Genomic DNA, 21,177 nt, shown 5'->3' with positions numbered 1-21,177 from the left:
CTACAGTATTTTTTTCCTTTTGGTGAGGAAAGTGGAATTAGCCAATCTATTCCAGTAGATTGTAGGGGCATGAGAGGAGGAATGCTATCTGTTTCATTTTTATTTTATAGTTGTGTTAATTAAGGCAGACTGGCACAGAAAGAACAAACTTAGGGGGAGAATATAATTTATTTGTCTGGTCATTCATTTGACATTGAAAGAATATTCAATTCTAAAATAAAATATTATGAACTTTTAATAAATCTGTATAAGCTTTTCTTAACCACCTGTGAAATTCTAAACATACAAACACTGAATTTCATAGACATAATGTGAAATAATATTAATTTGTGTAGACATTAAACTGTGTAAAGCAAACATGTAATCGATGGGAGCTCAAAATGGTAATAAGCTTCCATGGTGAGCTTCCATTTCTTGGTATAGCCATGAGCCCGGGACCCCACAGTTCAAACATACTAGAAGTGGGAGTAAAAAACCTGTGATAAAAGAAAAATTTCCTTGTGAGATTAAATTTACTTTAATCATTAGTCTTACAAACAGATGCCTTACTTGGGGTGTCAATGGCAAGTGGATCTCAGTCATTGAAATAGCCATACACTCACCAATGCAGGTTCCATTTTTGGCCTTGGTCATTCCGTTGGGACAAAGATCAATGCACTTATAGCCCCCGCGGGTGTTCTTGCAGTGTTGATCTGGTCTGCATACATTCTGTCGACATTCATTCACATCTTGATAAAAGAAAAAAGGTAATGAAGATTGAGAAAACGATTTCTTCTACTTTTCCATAGAAATCATACCTTCGGATTTTAAGGATAAAGATGTTAATTATATAATTATTGTTTAAGGGTAAAGTGTTTAAATCCATCAAGGTAAGTAACAGACTATTTTAAAACAGAAGGATAGGGGCGCCTGGGTGGCTCAGTCGTTAAGCGTCTGCCTTCGGCTCAGGTCATGATCTCAGAGTCCTGGGATCGAGCCCCACATCGGGCTACTAGCTTTGCGGGAGGCCTGCTTCTCCCTCTCCCACTCCCCCTGCTGTGTTCCCTCTCTTGCTGTGTCTATCTCTGTCAAATGAATAAATAAAAATCTTTAAAACAGAAGGATAAAAATTTAAAAAAAAGTTAGCCCACATACTTGGTAGCCATACCAACCACTACCTCCTCTTAGAAAAATAAACAAATAAATAATATATATATATAACTTTATATATGTAACTATATATATTATGCTTCTGTGAAAAAATTTGGTAAATCCAATAGGGAAATGCTAAAAAATGGTTATGTAATTAGAAAATGAAACCTGTAAAGGATAGCATTTGCTTCCACTTCGTTTTTGCATGGATTACAAACATGATGGAAAGAGGTATCCTATGTATGAATCCAGCCCAGGACACAGCATATGGATTAGATTGAATACCTAGAAATTACAAAGATGTCATTGCTTTGAATTTAAAGCCCTTTTCTTACCTACGCATTTTCTACCTTTGAGCTGATACCCAGGTTCACATCCACAATGAAAACTTCCTATGGCATTGAAACAGCGGTGGTGACAGGGGCTGGATTCTTGACATTCATTAATATCTGTTAAATAAAACAAAACTTTCATTATATGCTGTTAGGAAACTGAGTTAATTTATTTCAGATGTCTAACATTTTAATGATCTTTTATCATTATCATGTTTAAGATCTTTCCTAAAATGAATCCAATAAAATTGCTCTCATATGATCTGCCAGATAATTGATTGGATTAATTGCTGGAGACCATACCTCTCTTCAGAGGTAGACATTTCCCAGTGACTTGGAACTATTTGGATGCAAGACTCCTCTACTTTAACTACCCTACCAGATGGCTCCCATGTCTGTTTCTAGGAAGTTTCAGCCCTGGAATGTTTCTGACAGACTGAAGATGGGGGGGTGGGGGGAAAGCCAAGGTCTCCTGCAGTATCTTTTGCAATTGGCCTTTCTTCCCCATTTTTGCTGCTGTTAGCCTGATGCAGATCTTGACCACCTTGTGCCTGATGGCAGCAACTTTAGCATTTTTCCTTGTCTACAGTCATTGCCAAATTAATCTTCCCAACACCATGTGGGGCATGGTATAATAAAAAAAAAAAAAATGCAGGCATGAATTCCCCCAATTCATGTGCATTTGCCTGTTTTATGTACCTTTTCCAAAACTCTCCTTCTATTTTTTTTTTTTTAAGATTTTATTTATTTGACAGAGAGAACACAAGCAGAGGGAGAGAGAGGGAGAAGCAGGTTCCCCGCTGAGCAAGGAGCCCGATGTGGGACTCGATCCCAGGACCCTGGGATCATGACCTGAGCTGAAGGCAGCCGCTTAACCAACTGAGCCACCCAGGTGTCCCTCCAAAACTCTCCTTCTAGTCCCAGAGGAAGAGAGACCTTTTCTCCCACGTGAGAAAAGTCCCTCTATTTGAGTGTTTGAGCTCTATAGTCCATCTCCTCTTTCCTCACCAAGATGAGGACTGTGGTCCATTGATCATTCCCTCCTTTTGTGCATTTTTAAAGTCCTTCCTCCTTATGGTCATCTTTCCCATAACCCTATGGACATAATCAAATCTTTTCTACCCTAATACAGTCCCTCTCTCAGGACTGTATTCTACAATCTCAAGTTCCTTCTACTTCTCTACTGTTCTATTCCAAACCCTTCAAAGGAACAATAGCCATACTTAAGTTCTTTATGTCCCCATCTTACATTCCCAAACTCAAGGTTGCCTGTGTCTTATTTCGTACTTGTTTTCTATTTGAGCTCTTTTATTTATTTTTTTATTTTGAAAAATTTTTTTAAGTTTTTATTTAAATTCCAGTTAACAAACTGCGTAATATTAGTTTCAGGTGTATGAGCTCTTTTAATCTTTCAAAATCTGCATGTTAATATAAATGCATAAATGTGATCATGTGCTTCAAAAATATTTTCTTGGTGTAGTTTTTTCTTCTTTCTTTTTTCTTGGCTTCGTTTATCCCTTTTTACCTTCTTGTCCACTAAAGCCAATCTGCACTGACAATCTAGTATAAATAAGAACATATCTCTTCTGTGTACACATATATATCTCTATGTAAATATATAAATCCATTTCCTTTATCTTTGGTTATTGTTTGTTTTCTAGGCACATCATCTTTTCTATACAAGTTACGTATACTTTTCTACATTTTGGTGTTCTCACTCAACAATTCAACGCGGAAACAGTTGAGCTGCATTTCATTCTTTATAATGGCTGCACAATGACTTACGGTGTGGATGTACCATAATTCACTCACTCTTTCTACTATTGATAGGCATTCCGTTTTGTATCCACTATTTCTGCCTCCATGAAAAAACCCTGATAGCAGCTTTATTCAGAATTAAAGTTAAAACTTGGAAGCACCAGGATATCCTTCAGTAGCTGAATGGATTAATAAACTATAGTACACTAATACAATGGAATATTATTCAACACTGAAAAGAAAAGAGCTATCAACCCATGAAAAGACATGGAGGAAACTTAAATGCATATTATCAAGTAAAAAAAGACAATCTGAATAGGCTACATGCTATATGACATTCTGGAAAAAGTAAAACTATGGAAACAATGAAAAGCTCAATGGTTGCCAGAGGTTGGGGGAAGTGAGGGATGAATAAACAAAGCACAGAGGATTTTTAGGGTAGGGAAACTATTCTTCATGATACTATAATATAGGATACATGTTATTATTTGTCAAAATCCATACAGTGTACAACACCAAGAGTGCATCCTAATATAAATGATGAACTTTGGGTGATAATGATGTGTCATTGTGGGTTCATCCTTGGTGAGAATTTTGCCACTCTGGGGCAGGATGTTGATAGTAGGAGATGCTATGCAGGATTTGGGTCAGAGAGTACATGAGAAATTTCTTTACCTTCCACTCCATTTTGCTGTGAACCTAAAACTTCTCTAAAAAATAAAGTCTATTAAAAATCCTGCAATAGGGCACTTGGGTGGCTCAGGTCCTGATCTCTGGGTCTTGGGATGGAGCCCCATATTGGGCTCCCAGCTCAGCAGGGAGTCTGCTTCTCCCTCTCCCTCTGCCTCTCCCTGCCACTCATGCTCGCTCTCTTTCTTTCTCCCTCAAATGAATAAATAAAGTCTTTTAAAAAAATCCTGCAATAAATATCTGGTAGTCTTATGCAATGAAGTTTTATGAAATAGAATCTATTAAGATCGTGCTATATAATCTCTTCTCTCAAATATAATAGGCAAATGTTATCATTCAAAACCACTGTGCTATAAATCCATTTAAAATAACCATGGAATATTACATCTGAAAACCTTATCAAGGAGCTCATCTATAAAATGGAGTTTACATTAAATGATTCAAAAGGCAGAGGGTTTTAATTCTTAGTATAATGAAGATAAAGCAAGGGACTCCATTTTTATACCTTGGCAACTCAGCCCATCGGAGGTTCTTCGAAAGCCAATTCCACAACGGACCACACAGCGATAGGATCCAATGGTATTGTCACAGTCCTGACCAGCATGGCAGGTGTGTCCACCTAAAGCACACTCATCAATATCTGCAACAAAATGAGTCATTCAACTAAGGCAGGTTGACGAAAACCAACCCAAGAACCTGCTATGAAATGGAGATAAGAAAAGCAATAAATGATACTTGAAAATATATGAGAGCAAGAATGCTGAACAATTTGGTTGAGTCATTTCAGGTAGGTTAAGTTGATGACAAGCTCATAGGAGCATAGTGTGGTATCTTTGCAGACTAACCCATCCATTAAACCACTGACAAATTATGTGGCTTTATTTTTATTTTTTTATAACTTAAATAAAACATTTTATTTTAAAAATTCCAAGTATGCTTCAAATGAAAACTGCCCATTAAGCACCCACAAAGTTCCAATCATTGTACAAAACATTAAAACATTTGTTCATACTCTTTTAGAGCAAAACTCTCTATTCTGTTGCACTCATATTTGCATGGCGTTGACATTTTAGTCCGACTGTCAGAAAATGACCAGTTCTTCAAGACTTGCTCAAGAAACAAGTTTCTGATCCATAGAAGTAGATCATGCAGGAAGTTTCTCTGTCAACTGTTACACTTAATGTCCTCTCCCTCTGAAACCACCACCATCCCTTCCTCCTCTGAAGCCTCCACCTCCACCTCCTCTTCCACCTCTGAAACCACCACTTCTACCACCTTGGCCACCTCCGCCTCTTCCTCCTCCTCAACCTCCCCTGCCACCACCTCTTGGAGGTCTCTTCTCACCTGGAGGTCGAGGTAAAAACCTCTGCAGTGGAAGCAGTTTATATGGGTCTATATAAAACTTCTGCAGTTTTTTAAAGGAAGATGCCTTCATATTTTTGGACAATTTAACAGAAAAATAAAAATCTCTTTGTCCAAATATTTCATCCACTTTACCAATTTGTTCTTTGTTCTCTAAATAAACTGGAGCATTGAAATAAGGCACCTTATTTTCATCTGGAGTACATTTACAAACTATGTCATCTTCACAGGGATGCAGGAACTCTCCCAATACAGCGCCACATGCACATCCAGCCTGGCTGCCAAATTACATGGCTTTAAAAAAGCTACTTCTCCTATCTGACATCTCAGTTTTCTCATCTGGATAATATCTGTCTCTTGGCGTTGTTTTGTGAGGATAATATCTGTCTCTCAGCATTGCTTTGAAAATTAAAGGAAATAATGTATACAAGGTGCTCAATCCATACTGGAAATTCCATGAACGTTATTCCTTTCCCCTCCTAAACCCTTACTTTCTGTCTCTCTTTTGCATTTAGAAGGATGTCTCCTCAGACGTAGAGGAGAAATCCTTTCCTCTTCATCATTTTAAAATTTCCTTATAAACCAGATTCTCACACAATTCTAATTTTGAAGTATATGTAGAGTCTGATAAAAACTGGTTTTTTGGGATGAGGGAATGGGCAAAATGGCTGGAAGGGAGTGGGAGGTACAGACTTTCAGTTATGGAATGAATAAGACATGGGAATAAGAGGTACAGCATGAAGAACACAATCAATGTCATTGTAATAGTGGTGAATTGGGACAGATGGCAGCTGTACTCGTGGTGAACACAGCACGGTGTATAAACTTGTCAAATCCCTAAGTTGTATACCTGAAAATAACGTAACATTATGTGTCAACTATATTGAAAAACAAAGCATTTTTTTTAATGTTCCCAGAGTGCTACCGGGGTTGTGCACTTTACTTAAATTCTCTATAATTTCTTTATTTCCTAGTTTTGTCACTGTAAAATGAACATGATACTAGTCTTGCCTGTCCCTCCTCATGGTGTTGTGCGGAGGAAGTGAGTGGCTACAGGTTTCCCTGCCTGCGCAGCGCCCCACGTGAAGCCAGCGTGGGAGCAGTGTTCCCTGTTCCTTTCTCAACCTGTCCGGAGATCTCTGTTTATTGCGAACATGGCGGCAGAAAGAGTAGGAAAGAAGAGCATTGCTCTACCACCCTTTTCCCAGGCCAGAGCTTTCTGTGACCATTGCTTGACTGTGTCTAGTAGACTTAGCTTTGTGACTACCTTGACAAGTCCTTCCATCTGCAGCTATGGTGAGGCCTTTTGAGCAGGAGCAATAATAGGTTCCCACGGTATTGTGGCAGATCTGGGAGCAGGGACTCCCAGCTGCACATTCATCTTCATCTGAAACAAGAAACAAAAAGGCCCCGTTCACAGGTAAACCCCCTGCTTTCTAGGAGTTATTAAAGTCCATGAAAAGAGTTGTTCATAAAACAGTTGCTTACAGAGGACAATGCACTGAATCAAATGTAACAGAAAATTCTCTAAGAGCCACAAAATAGAAACGCTAAGTAAAAATTAACTTTGGGTCCCCAAATTATCTTTGATAGTGACTGGATGTTTAGATTAATTCTAAAACAACAAGAAGACAGCTAAGATACAATGACCATTTCCTGTGACCTAAATGTTTTTTTACCTACCTTAACTCATTCCTCATAACATTCCTAGGAGACAGATATTTTTATTACTCTCCTCATTTTGCATGATACAATTGAGGAACAAGGAGGTTAAGTAAATTGCCCAAGGTCACACAGGTTATTATTGGCAGAGCTGAAATTTGAACCTGGACAGTATAGTTTCTAAAGACCACTTTTCTACCACTATATACTACATTATATCGCCTACCAGTGAAAGAAAGGCACGGTGTATGCAAACTTGAGCTACTCTAGCCATTTACACAGCTGTTCACTTATCTGTGACCCTCTTGTACTGGTACTTGGATTGGATGAGGCTGGCTTAGTCAGTAGTCCTGCATAGTCCTGCCCTATCCTCTAAGCAATTCTAGGATTAGGTGACTTAGAGTTGGATTATTATTATGTTTCACATCCAAGGCAATCAAATGACCAGACAGGGTCCAGTGTTTTGTCCCTATGCTCACTCCACCTCTGTACTTGATCATGATCCCTGACACACTTGATTGTGGTCAAACTGAAAGAGTACATGCTTTGCAGCTACCTTAAATTCAAATCTAGCTCTGACACTTGGTAGCTGAGTGATCTTAGGCACCCCCCTTAACTTCTTCACATCTCAACTTCCCTCGCCTGTAAAATGGGACACTTATAAGACTGTTGTGATAATTAAATGTCTAGCAAAATGGCAATAGATGTCCATTAAATGGATTCCATTACTAACATTTTTTATAAAAATAAAAATGTATTATTCCCGTTCTTACCAGCACAAAAGGGTCCAACTGAGTCTAAGGCAAATCCCAAGGGGCATTGATTACTGCGATCTCCTACCACAGAGAGAAAAGCCAAATTAACCGGCTTGTTAGAATGTTAGCACCTTGTTTGTTTCCAGGACACTCTTCCCTGGGAACATATGCCAAAGATGGAATACTTCACACAACAAATGCAATAGGTGAAAACAAGCAGGAATGGAAAACTTTTCCTGTTCCCCAACCAAGAACTAAATGAATCATAGTCCAGAGATTGTTGGCAAGCAGCCATTGGAAACAGATTTTCTGTTTGTTTACACTAATAAAAAAATGAAATAAAACCATTCTGTGATAATGAACAGGATCCAAGATCAATGTGTATGCCAGGCATAACCACCAGCAAAGTCCTATTCCTCTGTCTGTTTTAGAATTAGGAGCACTATTTTCAAGTCACTTAAAATAATTTATACCAGTGAAAATCAGAAGCTCTAATGAAGAAACCCTCTCCTTTTGTGGATCTTCTCCATTTGCAATGTGAAGCATCTGGGTCGAAGTCCCATATGTGTGACCAAGTGTTTTCCTTTCCCGTGTAGTCCAAGAAAGGGGAAATAGGTATATTGTGATAGAATAGGTTTAAGGTAGATGTCAGAAACAAACATATTAACAAGAATAAATAAACTAGATAGGAATCTCTTTCCTTAGAAAGTAATTCTGCCTTGACTGGTTTAAGCAATTTAGCTAATATTTTTCAAACATTACTGACCTGTAGAAACTTAAATGAAACCCCTTTTGAGTTACCGAAGTAATATGTGTGTGCATATGAGCACACACACACAAACTAAAAGATAATCATTAAAATAATAAATTTCTTTTGAAGGAAGTTTTATTTAAATCACATCGTATATTCAGTTCATTTTCAGGCTCTTAGAAATTATCTTTGATTTCTTTCAATTCTAAATGCATAAAACCGTGCTTGTTTTTATTATTGTTTTAGGTGCTTTTCATAGAAGGAGTCCAGGCATTAATTTTTCAAATTCATTTTACTTTGGAGAGTTTCTGATAACAATATTGTTTGAGCTTTGCTGAGGACGTGAAACTGTTCAAAACTGTTTTATATATCTGTGTATCTGGAGAGTGTAAGAAACACTACTCCAGTGAAAATTTCTTTGACTAAAAAGGAGAGTCCAATTTGCTATTTCTAGGTAACCAAACTGCTTAAAACCTTGACGAGAAAGCAGAGGTTCCTGATCCATTTCTACCGTGAGTATAAAAACGACCCTGACAGCATCTATTTTCCTGTATCTGGAGGAAAATGGGAAGAAGACGGATGAGACAGAAATGTCCAGCGCGTCTCGCTATCTGGTTATTAAATGGTTGCTCTGTGTCACACAGTGTTGTGTGTGACACACAAGCTCCTGTACTTTATTTCATTCAAACCTTACAACTCAGATGAGGAATTTGAGACAGAGATTATGTAAATTGTCTGAAGTCAAAGAGCTAATATAAACAAGAGCAAGGATTTAGATGTAAGTCTGTTTCAACCACTGAACTCAAGAATACAACCAGGTGGTCATTATAATTCATGCTTCATTTTTATTTATTCACTGATTCATAAATTCCTTACTACAACCAGTATATTGTGTGGGGCACTGTGTTGGAAGTTATAATTGTGGAAAAGATGTGTCATATAAGTTATTATCTGATAGTAGCTTTAGATTTTAGGTTCTCAATGGGGGGGATATCTTCTATTAGGTAACATTTAGGATGTTTTGTGGAGATTCTTTGGTTGTTTTGATGATAGAGAGGCCTATTAAAATTTAATGAGTGGGCAGACCCTGGGGCAGGTTTTATAATACTGCAGTGTTTGGGATAATGATGCAAGATGAAGATTTGTCCCTTGCCTTGAAAGATTTTCATGGACGTGAGAAAGTTGTATGTAATTATTGAAGACTAGAACATATCTTCCACATATTAAACATTTTTTGTGTGATTAAAATATACAATGAATTTTCCAGGAATGCAACTGTCCTATAAACTGAAGGTTGACTGTACATTGTTTTATTCTATACATTACCAAGAATTATTAAATGTTAAAAAAAAATCACATCAGAGATCTATATATAGGTTCAGCCATTATGAATACTTCTCTCATATCTTCTAGTATAGTAATGTCTAAAGATTTTCATATTGAAATACAATGCTGAGTGGTTATCTTATTTTCAAATCTCTAACAGTGATAATTGGAAAATGGTACTTCATTGTTTTAGTTTGTATTTCTTTGCTTATTGGTGAAGTTAGACAGTTTTTCACATTCATTTTGTCATTATTATTTCTTCCTTTGTGAATTTCCTGTTCACAGCCTTTATGTATTTTTTACTAGGGTGTTGTCTTTTTCTTTTTTTTTTTAATATTTTTTTTTTAAGATTTTATTTATTTATAGGACAGAGAGAGACAGCGAGAACAGGAACACAAGCAGGGGGAGTGGGAGAGGGAGAAGCAGGCTTCCCGCCGAGCAGGGAGCCCGATGTGGGACTCGATCCCAGGACCCTGGGGATCATGACCTGAGCCGAAGGCAGACGCTTAACGACTGAGCCACCCAGGCGCCCCTGTTGTCTTTTTCTTATTGATTTTTTTTACAGTGCTTTTAATTTTATTTTATTTTTTTAGAGCAGGATCTACACCCATGTGGGGCTTGAACTTATGACTCCAAGATCAAGAGTCACATGCTCTACTGACTGAGCTAGCCAGGTGCCTTTTCTTATTGATTTTTAAGAGCCTTGTACATATTAAGGTTCATCATAGTTGTCTATAATATGTAAAGCAGAGGGGCGCCTGGGTGGCTCAGTTGGTTAAGCGACTGCCTTCGGCTCAGGTCATGATCCTGGAGTCCCTGGATCGAGTCCCTGGATCGAGTCCCGCATCAGGCTCCCTGCTCGGCAGGGAGCCTGCTTCTCCCTCTGACCCTCCCCCCTCTCATGTGCTCTCTGTCTCTCTCATTCTCTCTGTCTCAGATAAATAAATAAAATCTTTAAAAAAAAATATGTAAAGCAGATATGCTTTCTTGGTATATATTTTAGCTTCTCAATTTTGTCATTGTCTCCCATCAAGAAGTTTTAAAAAACTTATTTGTAGTTAAATTTATCTTTCTTTCATTGTTTCTGATGCCTTCCGATTAATTTGTAAAATATAAATATATTTTGTAATTATATTTTAAAAGTAAATCCATTTTATTTTAAATATATAAAATTAAAAAAAATTATATTGGTTTATGTTTGTGAGTTGACTTGACCAGCAGTTTCCAAATGCCAGTGTGCAGATCAGATACATTAGAATCATTTAGGGGCTGTGTTAAAAATACAGACTTTCAGGCCCTACCTTAGACTAGCTAAGCCAAAGCCTTTGTGCCTAGAAATATGAACTTTCATCAAGCTTTTTAGGTGATTCTAACTGCATTGTAATCATAGCTCTAGTCTAGACCCAACACAGAGGAGAAAACAAGGTGGTTAAGCAACCAAGAATGCAAGCTTGCCCCCTGGTGGTTACTTAAAAAGAAATTTTAAGTACCCAATTCTTGTAATTCACAGGAACCTCAACAAACAAATGTGCACAGATATCAGATGTAATTCATAAAATCATAGTATCTAAGAATAGTAAGGGGTTATAAATGTCCTATAGTGTGTTTTCTTCTATTGTGGGATCCAGATTCCCCAACTACACCGTTACAGATCTTTAAGCAGTTCAGACTTAGAGAATTTACATGATTGAGTAAAAAGTATACATGATTTTTAAAAATAATTTTAATTCTTCTCGTCCCAGATGATGTAAATTCATTTTTAACCAAAGTCTTATGCAAAGTTGTCTTCTTTTAATTATATGGAGTACTGGAAAAAGTAGAAACGGAAGTTATACCTGAAAAGTGGGCATTACTGAGGAAGAGAAACACAACTCTTCATTCCAGTGGCTCTTTTCCTTTATCCCAGTGACCTGAACATGCATGACAACAGTAAAATGAGGTGGTGGTGGCAACATGGGAGTGGAGGTGGTGGGGGGCTAGGGGCTTCACTGGCTCTGAGGCTTCATGAATCTGTGATCATCTCAAAAAAATGTGAACACGTTCTCCTAGATTACTATGATCTCAAATTCAATGACATAGTTGATAGGTGTTGATGAAGAAAATAGTCATGTGCACAAGTGATGAAAACAAGAGTAAATTGAGAAAATGAGTAGTGTATCTGCTGAGCATGATATAACAAAATGATATTTAAAATCTACCTGGATCTCTTTTAGGAAAGCCAGCTCATAGCAAAGGCCAATATGAATATTTTTTTAAAGATTTTATTTATTTATTTGAGAGAGAGAGGATGAGATAGAGCATGAGAGGGGGGAGGGTCAGAGGGAGAAGCAGACTCCCCGCCGAGCAGGGAGCCCGATGCGGGACTCGATCCCGGGACTCCAGGATCACGACCTGAGCCAAAGGCAGTCGCTTAACCAACTGAGCCACCCAGGTGCCCAATATGAATCATTTTAACTGTACTCATAGGATCCTAGAGTTCAGAGTTAAAGTCATGCAAATACTTAGTGTCTATAACATAACCACATGCAAGTATCTCCTAGCGTCAAAACTTCATGGAACATGGGATGCTGATTGTTTGGGTGCCTATTATGACCAGAAAGAGATCTCAGTGCATAAACACGTCAAAGAACTAGGCAGCACAGAAAAACCACTGATATCAAAGGTCATAGAACTATGCTTACAGGGGCGCCTGGGTGGCTCAGTCTTTAAGCATCTGCCTTCGGCTCAGGTCATGATCCCAGGGTCCTGGGATCGAGCCCCACATTGGGCTCCCTGCTCAGCGGGAAGCCTGCTTCTCCCTCTCCCACTCCCCCTGCTTGTGTTCCCTCTCTCACTGTCTCTCTCTCTCTCTGTCAAATAAATAAATAAAATATTTAGAAAAAAAAAAACTATGCTTAGAAAATGAAAAGCAGTTGAAAAATTATAATGTCCAGGAGTAAGAAATGACAGATGGAATCCTGATTATTGCTGCACAATTTTTAAAAGTTGCTTTTAAAATATGGAAACTTTTTCTTTTTTCTTTCTTTTTTTTTTTTTACTGATTTAGGTTGAGATATACCTTTACATTATGTTTCAGGAATTAAAAAAATTCCTTGACAAATATGAGTCAGAACAAGAACAATGGGCTTGAGCACCCAAAGAAAACATCATTCTGACAAGGATATATTTTTTAAACCTTTCTGCATATCTAGAACAGAACAATAACTCCACCATGTTATATAGAGAAGCATATTAGTTCGTAATCCAAATGTACTAGAACTCCCATGGGACTGGGTTTATCGCCTCCCACAAAACAGAGACAACATACATGAAAACCTGATATCATTAGGTTTAGTCTATGCCCTAATATCCTTATTCTGAATGACAATGATGCAATTCTTTCACCCCCCCCCTTTTTTTAGGAATTAAATACCTTTGTTCCCCCTAAGTTTTATTTTTAAGTAATCACTACATGCAATGTGGGGCTTGAACTCACAACCCTGAGATCAAGAGCCATATGCTGTACCAACTGAGCCAGCCAGGCACTCCTCTTTTACCCTTTTAGAAAGGACTGGATGGAAAAATGATCTGGACTTCCCTCTACCCAAGGTACCTTTGGAAATTGAAGCATGGATTTTAAACGCCAGTGTCTCTTCTAACTGGTTGTAGTCAGATTCCACAGAGGAAGCATGAAGTGTTTCTACCAAGAAAGGCATTCTTCCCTGGGCCTCATCATAGAAAACGGTGTGGTTCCACATGTATGGGACGCTGACGCCATCGATGGTGAACAGCCGGGTTGAGTAGGCGTACAGCTGCCCGGGACCTGTCTGAATGTAGTCCTCTGTGTAATCCTAAGGAAGACGGTATAGATTTGAGGATCAGCATGGTTCATCCTATTATTTTTTCTGAGGGTATGGTGAGATCCAGAATGAGAAAAATAAAGGCTAAGGGGCTAGACATATATACAGTTGATCCCGATCAACATGATTCGAGCTGTGTGGATCATCGTATATGACTTTTTTTTTTTTTTTAAAGATTTTATTTATTTATTTTAGAGACAGAGCGCAAGAGGGGGGAGGGTCAGAGGGAGAAGCAGACTCCCCACCCAGCAGGGAGCCTGATGCGGGACTTGATCCCGGGACTCCAGGACCATGACCTGAGCCGAAGGCAGTCGCCCAACCAACTGAGCCACCCAGGCGCCCGTATATGATTTTTTTTATACAGTACAGTACTGTAAGTGTATTTTCTCTTCCTTATGATTTTATTAACATTTTCTTTTCCCTAGCTTACTTTATTGTAAGAACACAGTACATAATACATATAACAAATAAAATATGTGTTGACTGTTTATGTTATTGGTAAGACTTCTAGTCAACAGTAGGCTATTACTAGTTAAGTTTTTGGAGTCAAAAGTCATATGTAATTTTTGAATGCCCAGGGAAGTTGGCACCCCAATCCCCATGTTGTTCAAGGGTTAACTGTAGCTCTAAATAAAAGAGTAATTGTAGGTGGCGCCTGGGTGGCTCAGTCATTAAGCGTCTGCCTTCGGCTCAGGTCATGATCCCAGGGTCCTGAGATCGAGCCCTACATCGGGCTCCCTGCTCAGCGGGAAGCCTGCTTCTCCCTCTCCCACTGCCCCTGCTTGTGTTCCCTCTCTCTGTCAAATAAATAAATAAAATCTAAAAAAAATTTAAAAAAAAAAGGAGTAATTGTAGAGTAGTGCTTAGGAAATAAAAAGTTTGAAACTTTTAATTGTAACTACACTGATTTCATCATTTTATTGTCATAAATTATAGTTTAATCAAGAGACTCAAAGTTGTAGGTAAAGAGTAAAGAAAGGATGTGAAAGGGTGATTATCATTCTTTAGTTTCTGAATTACTTTATGGGTGATATACAAAACATTTTATATAACAGTACTCTTCTTATCTGCAGAATATTAAACAAATGACTTAAATCTACATAGCAGTGATTTTGGTTCTGGTAAACAGGACCAGTAATAAACCAGTAAGTATTACTGGTAATAAAACCAGTAAGAGTGTGTAAAGACTTATTCCTGAAGATTTCTATACAAAGACAAGCTAGGCATTTCTAACCTTAGTGGTTTATTTATTCCCCTGAGCAAACAAGGGAAACTACAAAAGGTCTCCGTGCTCTTTCTATGAATCTTTGATTGCTACTCTTACCATTACTCCAAAAAAACAGTGAAGGCAAGTTATCCTGACATTTTACCTTTACAGTGACTTCAGCAGGTGACTGAAGCTGCAGGACATAGCCACTCACAATGATATCTAGGAGCAAAGCACCATCAGAATCCAAGCCCCGGGCAATATGAGTCATCCGCAAGATTTCTCCTGGGAATTGCAATTCATTCGTTTTAACAGCGAAAAAAAAAAATATATGGTTTGTGTAAGCACGGAGCAGATTTACCTTACATATCATATCAAATACATATGTTATTTTCCTTCAAACTTGAATAAGCATAGACCATAAATTATTAAATTCACACTTCGTCCCTGAATGAATGAGGTAGGCTTATTGAGTGGTAGGTTCTAAAACTTCTTTTTCTGTGGCAAGAACATGGCATATAGTTATGTGAAGGCTCTATACTTTATTTATTTTATTATTATTTTATTTGTTAAGTGGGCTCCATGTTCAATATGGGGCTTAAACTCATGACTCTGAGATCAAGAGTCACATGCTCTACTGATTGAGCCAGCCAGGTGACCCAGAGTCCACACTTTAAATTCACAAGCAATAGCAAGACAGTTCTGCAAAAACAGGGTATGAGAAGAGACAGACAGCTTCACCAGGTGGACTGGCAATAACCACAAGTCTGGCTATAGGGCTTTGTTCTTTCCGATGCTTCAAGAAACAGCAAAGGGGCATCTTAGTAAGCGGATGACGATGAAAAGACCCACTTGTCTTCCGGGCTGATTAAAGCCCCTTCCTCAGCCCTTCTTCCTTACAGAGCACTACCATAGAGGCTGTTCACCTTTGAAGAGGCTTGTAATGGAGGTTAATAAAAATATGTATGCACTTGGAAAGTGCCATGAATAGCTCATCCATATTCATTAAGACTAAGAGTAAAGTGAAAAGCCCATAGATTTGCTTATTTTTACTTCCACCTTTTTGATAAAAAATCCCTATAGAGTATCCTAATTGAACCTCAGGTTCATAGACAAAAGTCTTTACTTAATAGCAATGACTCATTTTCCTGCTCTGTTTTGGCCTTTAAAACCCTCTCTGAGGATTTAAAGAGAAAAGATACAGAAAAGTTGAGAAAAAACTTTTGGGGTATAAAAAAATCACTATACTGTTTGAAAACACATGGCCTCTTACAGATCCATGTCAGTAAAAGTTTACAGGGAAATATGAAATTGCTTTTATATCATCTGTGATAAGACTACATCAAAAACTTTAAAATTATTCTCTGGGGGAATATATATAAACGTATTTTTCTTAAGCAGCAACTTTTAAGGCAATCGTATTTTTTATAGTAATAAAATACTTAGTTCAGCTGACACTAACCAGTTGCAAATTCCACCTGGGTTTCTCTCTTGAAGACTGCATTGGTGAGGGTAAAGCCATTGACTGCTTCTCCTATTTCCTTTGCTGTTGTCCAATAAATGGGATTTAGAATAGAAACTATTTTTCTCATTGCTGGACCTAAAGAAGAAAGGATAAATAAGGTGACAAAGAAAGATATACAATCCATTATTATTATCTTCAGGGCCTGTTACTTACAAGGATGAATCCTAAATAATGAATAATAGCAAAATAAGTATCAGGATCTCACCTGTCTTTAAGAATTTACCATTGGGATAGAACTAAGGACTATCATACAGATCATTTAGTAGTAGCATCATCTAGAAGTTTTAAGCAGAAATAAGTGAAGAATAACATATAAATTAAAAAAAAAAGAGGCTATTAACAACTTTTATAAGCAAAGAGACTTACCAAGTCTGCGAGGTATGTTGGTAATTTTGGCGTGTATTATTCTAGTATCAAAGGTAGGACTATCTGTTACTGTGGCATTAAGGAAAGCAATTCCAAATTCAACATCATTAATATTTCCAATAACACTTCCTCTGGCTCGCTGGGGCCCACCTATTGGGGGAAGAAAAATCATTCTTGGATAAGGAAACAATTTCATCAATGTTACAGGGGAGAAAAGAAGGCCAGTGTTCAAAGATGCTACAAATCTTCCTTCAAACATTTAAAATATCATATGACATCTGAATTTAGGAGTGAAATAAATAAGCTTTCAAAACATTCTACTTTCATGTAACACTCATCCTCCCACATAAATCTAGGGTCCTTCCAACCTATGTATATCATGGCATTATTTCACAATCCAAAGAATACAATCAGTACCCAGTCCCAAAGCCAAAATAAAGGTGTTTGTTGATGGTGATGAAATGATGATAATAATGAGAGTTTATTGAGCATGTCATGCACCATACTAAGCACTTAATATGAGGTAACTCTTTTAATCCAGTCAAAAGTCCTATAAAGTCATTTTAAATGGCCACAGTTTACAGACTAGGAAAATAAAGTTCAGAGACATAAGTGGTGGAATGAAGATCTGAACACAGATGTGCTTGGCATCAAAACCCATGTTCCTTTATCTACTGCCTCCTTTGTGAGGAGGGTCACCTCAAAACAGTTCCTGAGCCTTGTTACAGGTCACTGTCAACATAGGTGTGGAGTATTTAATAGGTATTATTCAGTCTTGTGTTTCCATTGGAAACATGGAAGGCTTACCAAGTTTTCTTTAATACCTATATATACTGGAAAATAGTTAACTTGAGAAAAAATTGAGAAGGGTGTTTTAACAGTGCTGCAAAATTCATACAATTAGGTTGAAAACAACTATACATTTTTAAAAAAAGCATCTCTACAGTAATTTTATGCCTTCTTTCCATTGTTCAACAAAATTATTAGCTACTGACACAGAATAGGTGGTTAATGAATGCTTTTTTAAAAAATTTTTTTATTGTTATGTTAATCACCATACTTTACATCATTAGTTTTTGATGTAGTGTTCCATGATTCATTGTTTGTGCATAACACCCAGTGCTCCATGCAGAACGTGCCCTCCTCAATACCCACCACCAGGCCAACCCATCCTCCCACCCCCCTCCCCCTCAGAACCCTCAGTTTGTTTTTCAGAGTCCATCGTCTCTCATGGTTCGTCTACCCCTCCGACTTCCCCTGCTTCATTCTTCCCGTCCTGCTACCCTCCTCTTCTTCTTCTTCTTCTTTTTTTTTCTTAACATATATTGCATTATTTGTTTCAGAGGTACAGATACAGATCTGAATGCTTTTTAAGTGAACTGCATGCTTTAGCAAGAGAAGGAAACATACTGGGAAGAAGCTGATAGAGAAGTTCATAAATATTCATTACTTGATGACTTCTAACTGAATATATTTTTAAAAAGTCACTAGGTGTTTCAGATATTGTTATATATTATATACCAGGGAGAAATACAATTGTATTTAATTTCAGAAAAATCAGTAAATATAGTATTTTACCATTTTAATTTGCATTACTTTGATTATTTGTGACAGAATACATTTTTTTTCACATTGGTTCAGCCTTCATGTTCTGGATTACATTCATTTGTTCATTTATACATAGGTTACAATATACAAGGATATAATAATAAGAAAGAAAAAGGCATGAGGCCTGCCTTCATAGAACTTATATCTGAAAGAGGGAGACAGACATTCATTAGAATTCCACAAACAAATGTAAAATTGAAATGTACTAATGTATGAGATATATACTACCTAGGGAAGTCTGAGAAGAAAGTAAAAATAGAGTGGAGATCTGAAGAAAGTTAGGTGTTAACTAGGCCAGAGAAGGCGGGACAAGGGCTTTCTGGGTAGAGCAAATAGCATGTGTCACCCTTTTGAGAGGTGGTGGCTTGCCATATTTGAGAAACCAAAAGGAGCAAAGGGTGGAGAGTGGTGGGAACCATACTGCAAGATGATACAGGAAAGTAGACAGCAGGGCCAATCAGGACCTTGGAGGCTATTTTGGTTCTTATCTTTAGTCTTAAGCAGGAGAGAGGGATAGAAGGATCACTAATTCATTTAGTTCTCTGGGTCATTTGATTTGGGTCATTTGACCATTTTGACCTTGACCTTAGTCTCCAGAGGATCTTATGTCCCAGCACTCAACAGATATCTCCTACTTCCCGGTAGCTAATTGGGATCCTTGAAACTCTCTGCCAGACTCTGTAATCCAAATTGTTCACCTGTTTGGACTTCCTTCTGCTCCTGGGGTCCTTTTATCCATGACAGAGTAATACCCCTTAGATGAACAATACCCCTTGACAGTGACCTGTAACAAGGCCCAGGAGCTACAAAATGCCTCAATTAAAACTAGAACTGTCACCATGCCTACATGTTAGAACCTCAAAATCCTTGGTAATCAGTTGATATGTTGACAAGATATATTGAACAGTTGACTGATAAGACACTCTTCCTTTTAGCTTGTCTAGTTCCTATAAATCTCTTCATGTAACTCCTCTCTCTCACTGCCAAATGAGCCTTTCTGATTTTCAGGGACATTTTATTTCTAAAGCACCCTTAAGGCTTTGGAAAGTTCAGTGGTATCTTAGTACTTTAACAATGTGAAACTGTTCTTTTTAATTTTCTTATAGTCCTTAGAAAGTCCTCTGAGACAAGCAACCTTAATATTATCCACCATTTCTTGGGACTCCAAAAAACTTTCTAAGGTCCATAGGTTTAGAATTCTGGTTTCATTCTTTCTGAATTTTTTTAAAGATTATTTATTTATGTAAGAGACAAAGTGTATACCAGCGGGGGTAGGGATAGATGGAAAGGGAGAAAGAATCTCAAGCAGACCCCATACTGAGCGCAGAGCCCAATGGGGGCTCCATCTCACAACCCTGAGATCATGACAAAATCAAGAGTTGGACGCTTAACCAACTGAGCCACCCAGGTGTCCCACCTTCTGAAATTTTACATCATTTACAATATCCAGCCACGTTGTATGACTTGGGTTATCATACCTGAACTCCCCCTACTCTTTTTCCTAGAACTGAACTGGCCCCTATTTTACTTTCCACATTCATGTTCTCCATATTTCCATCCATGAAAAAATAGCCCCCAACTGTGTATTTCTGTTAAGTATTCAGTTTCTGTCTCACTCTCATTTTCAGCCTGGAATCTCAGCCTGGCTTTCTCCAGTCTTCCAAACCTTTGTATTCCTCAAGCCTAGGACTACTATTTATAGCTGTGCAGACCATATCTTTTTACAAGGGGGCCTGGATGGGGATGAACAGCAGCTAAAATCCAGCCATAAGATTTGGTGTAGACCAACTTGAAGGGGAAAAAAATACATTTTTCCTAATTCTTCCTTCTGGAGTTGGCACCATTTTGCAATTTGTGGGCTCAGAGGGATATCCTTTTCTAATCTGCAGGAAGGCTGTAGATAAATTAGCAATGGTTCCACCAAAGTCTAACTCAGTTGCTTACCTGGACATGCTTGCATATTGCATCTGGACACCTGAGTAGCATCTCCTGGACAGGGGCGCCCGCTTTTAGATGGCACTGGATTGTTGCACAGCCGTTTTCGAGTCTTTTCACCTCCTCCGCAAGAGGCAGAGCACTGGCCCCAATTATGCCAGTTTCCCCAACTTCCATCCACTGTGAACAAGAATGGAATGGCCAATATTAACCCATGGGTTTTAAAATCTACAGTTCAGATGACCCTACCTATACAACTCTCATTTTAAGATCTGAAATGATGGGGCTAGCTACAATGAGCACTAAGTGAAATGCTCTCCTTATTTTACTGCCAGGAGTCAGGGGGCTCACCAGGACACATGTCAGTGTTGCACCTCTGGATCTGGGAGTCTGGCCCCCCACAAGCTCTTCCGCCGTTGGAGGGATGAGGGTTATCACATGTGCGGAACCGCCGCATCTGCCCCCCGTTGCATGTCCGGCTGCACATTCCCCAGCCACTCCAAGGACTCCAGTTACCATGAACTACAACAGAGAACCATTGGAACAGGTGCTAAACAATGACATTCATCCAAAGAGTATGGTAAGACTCTCTCCAGGAACTGAAAAGAAATATACGAATTGGTGAATAGGCAACTTCCAAAGGCAGATGGTTTAGCTGTTATTCTGACTAGAAACGGGGTATACATTCCCATCATTGAGAAATTCCATTTAATATACACCTATTGAGTCTTACAGTATTCCAGGAGCTGAAGGATATGAATGAGACAAGATCTCTGCTCTTGATGAGTCAAGACTATAAAATCCAGATACAGTGGATTCAGATGCTGTTAGGGTCTTAAAATCTAGGTTGGTGACTGATTTAAGGAAAAGAGCCACCCGCTTGCCTCTGTAAAGATATCATCAACGCCGTAAGAGTGCCCTTGTCCTTGC

General features: G+C 38.2%; 1 protein-coding gene and 1 long non-coding RNA gene across 3 annotated transcripts in view; one reads left to right on the top strand and one right to left on the bottom strand.

Annotated features, from left to right (window-relative positions):
- Window positions 1-20,719, top strand: part of LOC135364728 (uncharacterized) — a 35,111-nt gene extending 14,392 nt beyond the window's left edge. The window contains exon 3 of the long non-coding RNA XR_010412322.1: window positions 20,583-20,719. This is a non-coding gene — a long non-coding RNA (uncharacterized LOC135364728). The remainder of the gene's footprint in view (window positions 1-20,582) is intronic.
- The window catches only part of HMCN1 (hemicentin 1), a 482,205-nt gene that overhangs the window by 16,178 nt on the left and 444,850 nt on the right, over window positions 1-21,177 (bottom strand). For both annotated transcript variants that reach the window (XM_064594231.1, XM_064594232.1), the window contains exons 92-102: window positions 20,599-20,769; window positions 20,257-20,427; window positions 16,705-16,854; window positions 16,276-16,413; window positions 14,977-15,098; window positions 13,360-13,597; window positions 7,709-7,771; window positions 6,541-6,660; window positions 4,417-4,551; window positions 1,467-1,580; window positions 603-728 (exon numbers count right to left, since the gene is read on the bottom strand). In XM_064594231.1, coding sequence (XP_064450301.1) covers window positions 603-728; window positions 1,467-1,580; window positions 4,417-4,551; window positions 6,541-6,660; window positions 7,709-7,771; window positions 13,360-13,597; window positions 14,977-15,098; window positions 16,276-16,413; window positions 16,705-16,854; window positions 20,257-20,427; window positions 20,599-20,769 — 1,548 coding nt within the window. The remainder of the gene's footprint in view (window positions 1-602; window positions 729-1,466; window positions 1,581-4,416; window positions 4,552-6,540; window positions 6,661-7,708; window positions 7,772-13,359; window positions 13,598-14,976; window positions 15,099-16,275; window positions 16,414-16,704; window positions 16,855-20,256; window positions 20,428-20,598; window positions 20,770-21,177) is intronic.

This window comes from Mirounga angustirostris, unplaced genomic scaffold (assembly GCF_029215605.1).
Source record: "Mirounga angustirostris isolate CCGP_5_RB_7025 unplaced genomic scaffold, mMirAng1.0.hap1 SCAF_6, whole genome shotgun sequence".
Lineage (NCBI taxonomy): Eukaryota > Metazoa > Chordata > Mammalia > Carnivora > Phocidae > Mirounga > Mirounga angustirostris.
This window is presented reverse-complemented; position numbering and strand designations above follow the sequence as displayed.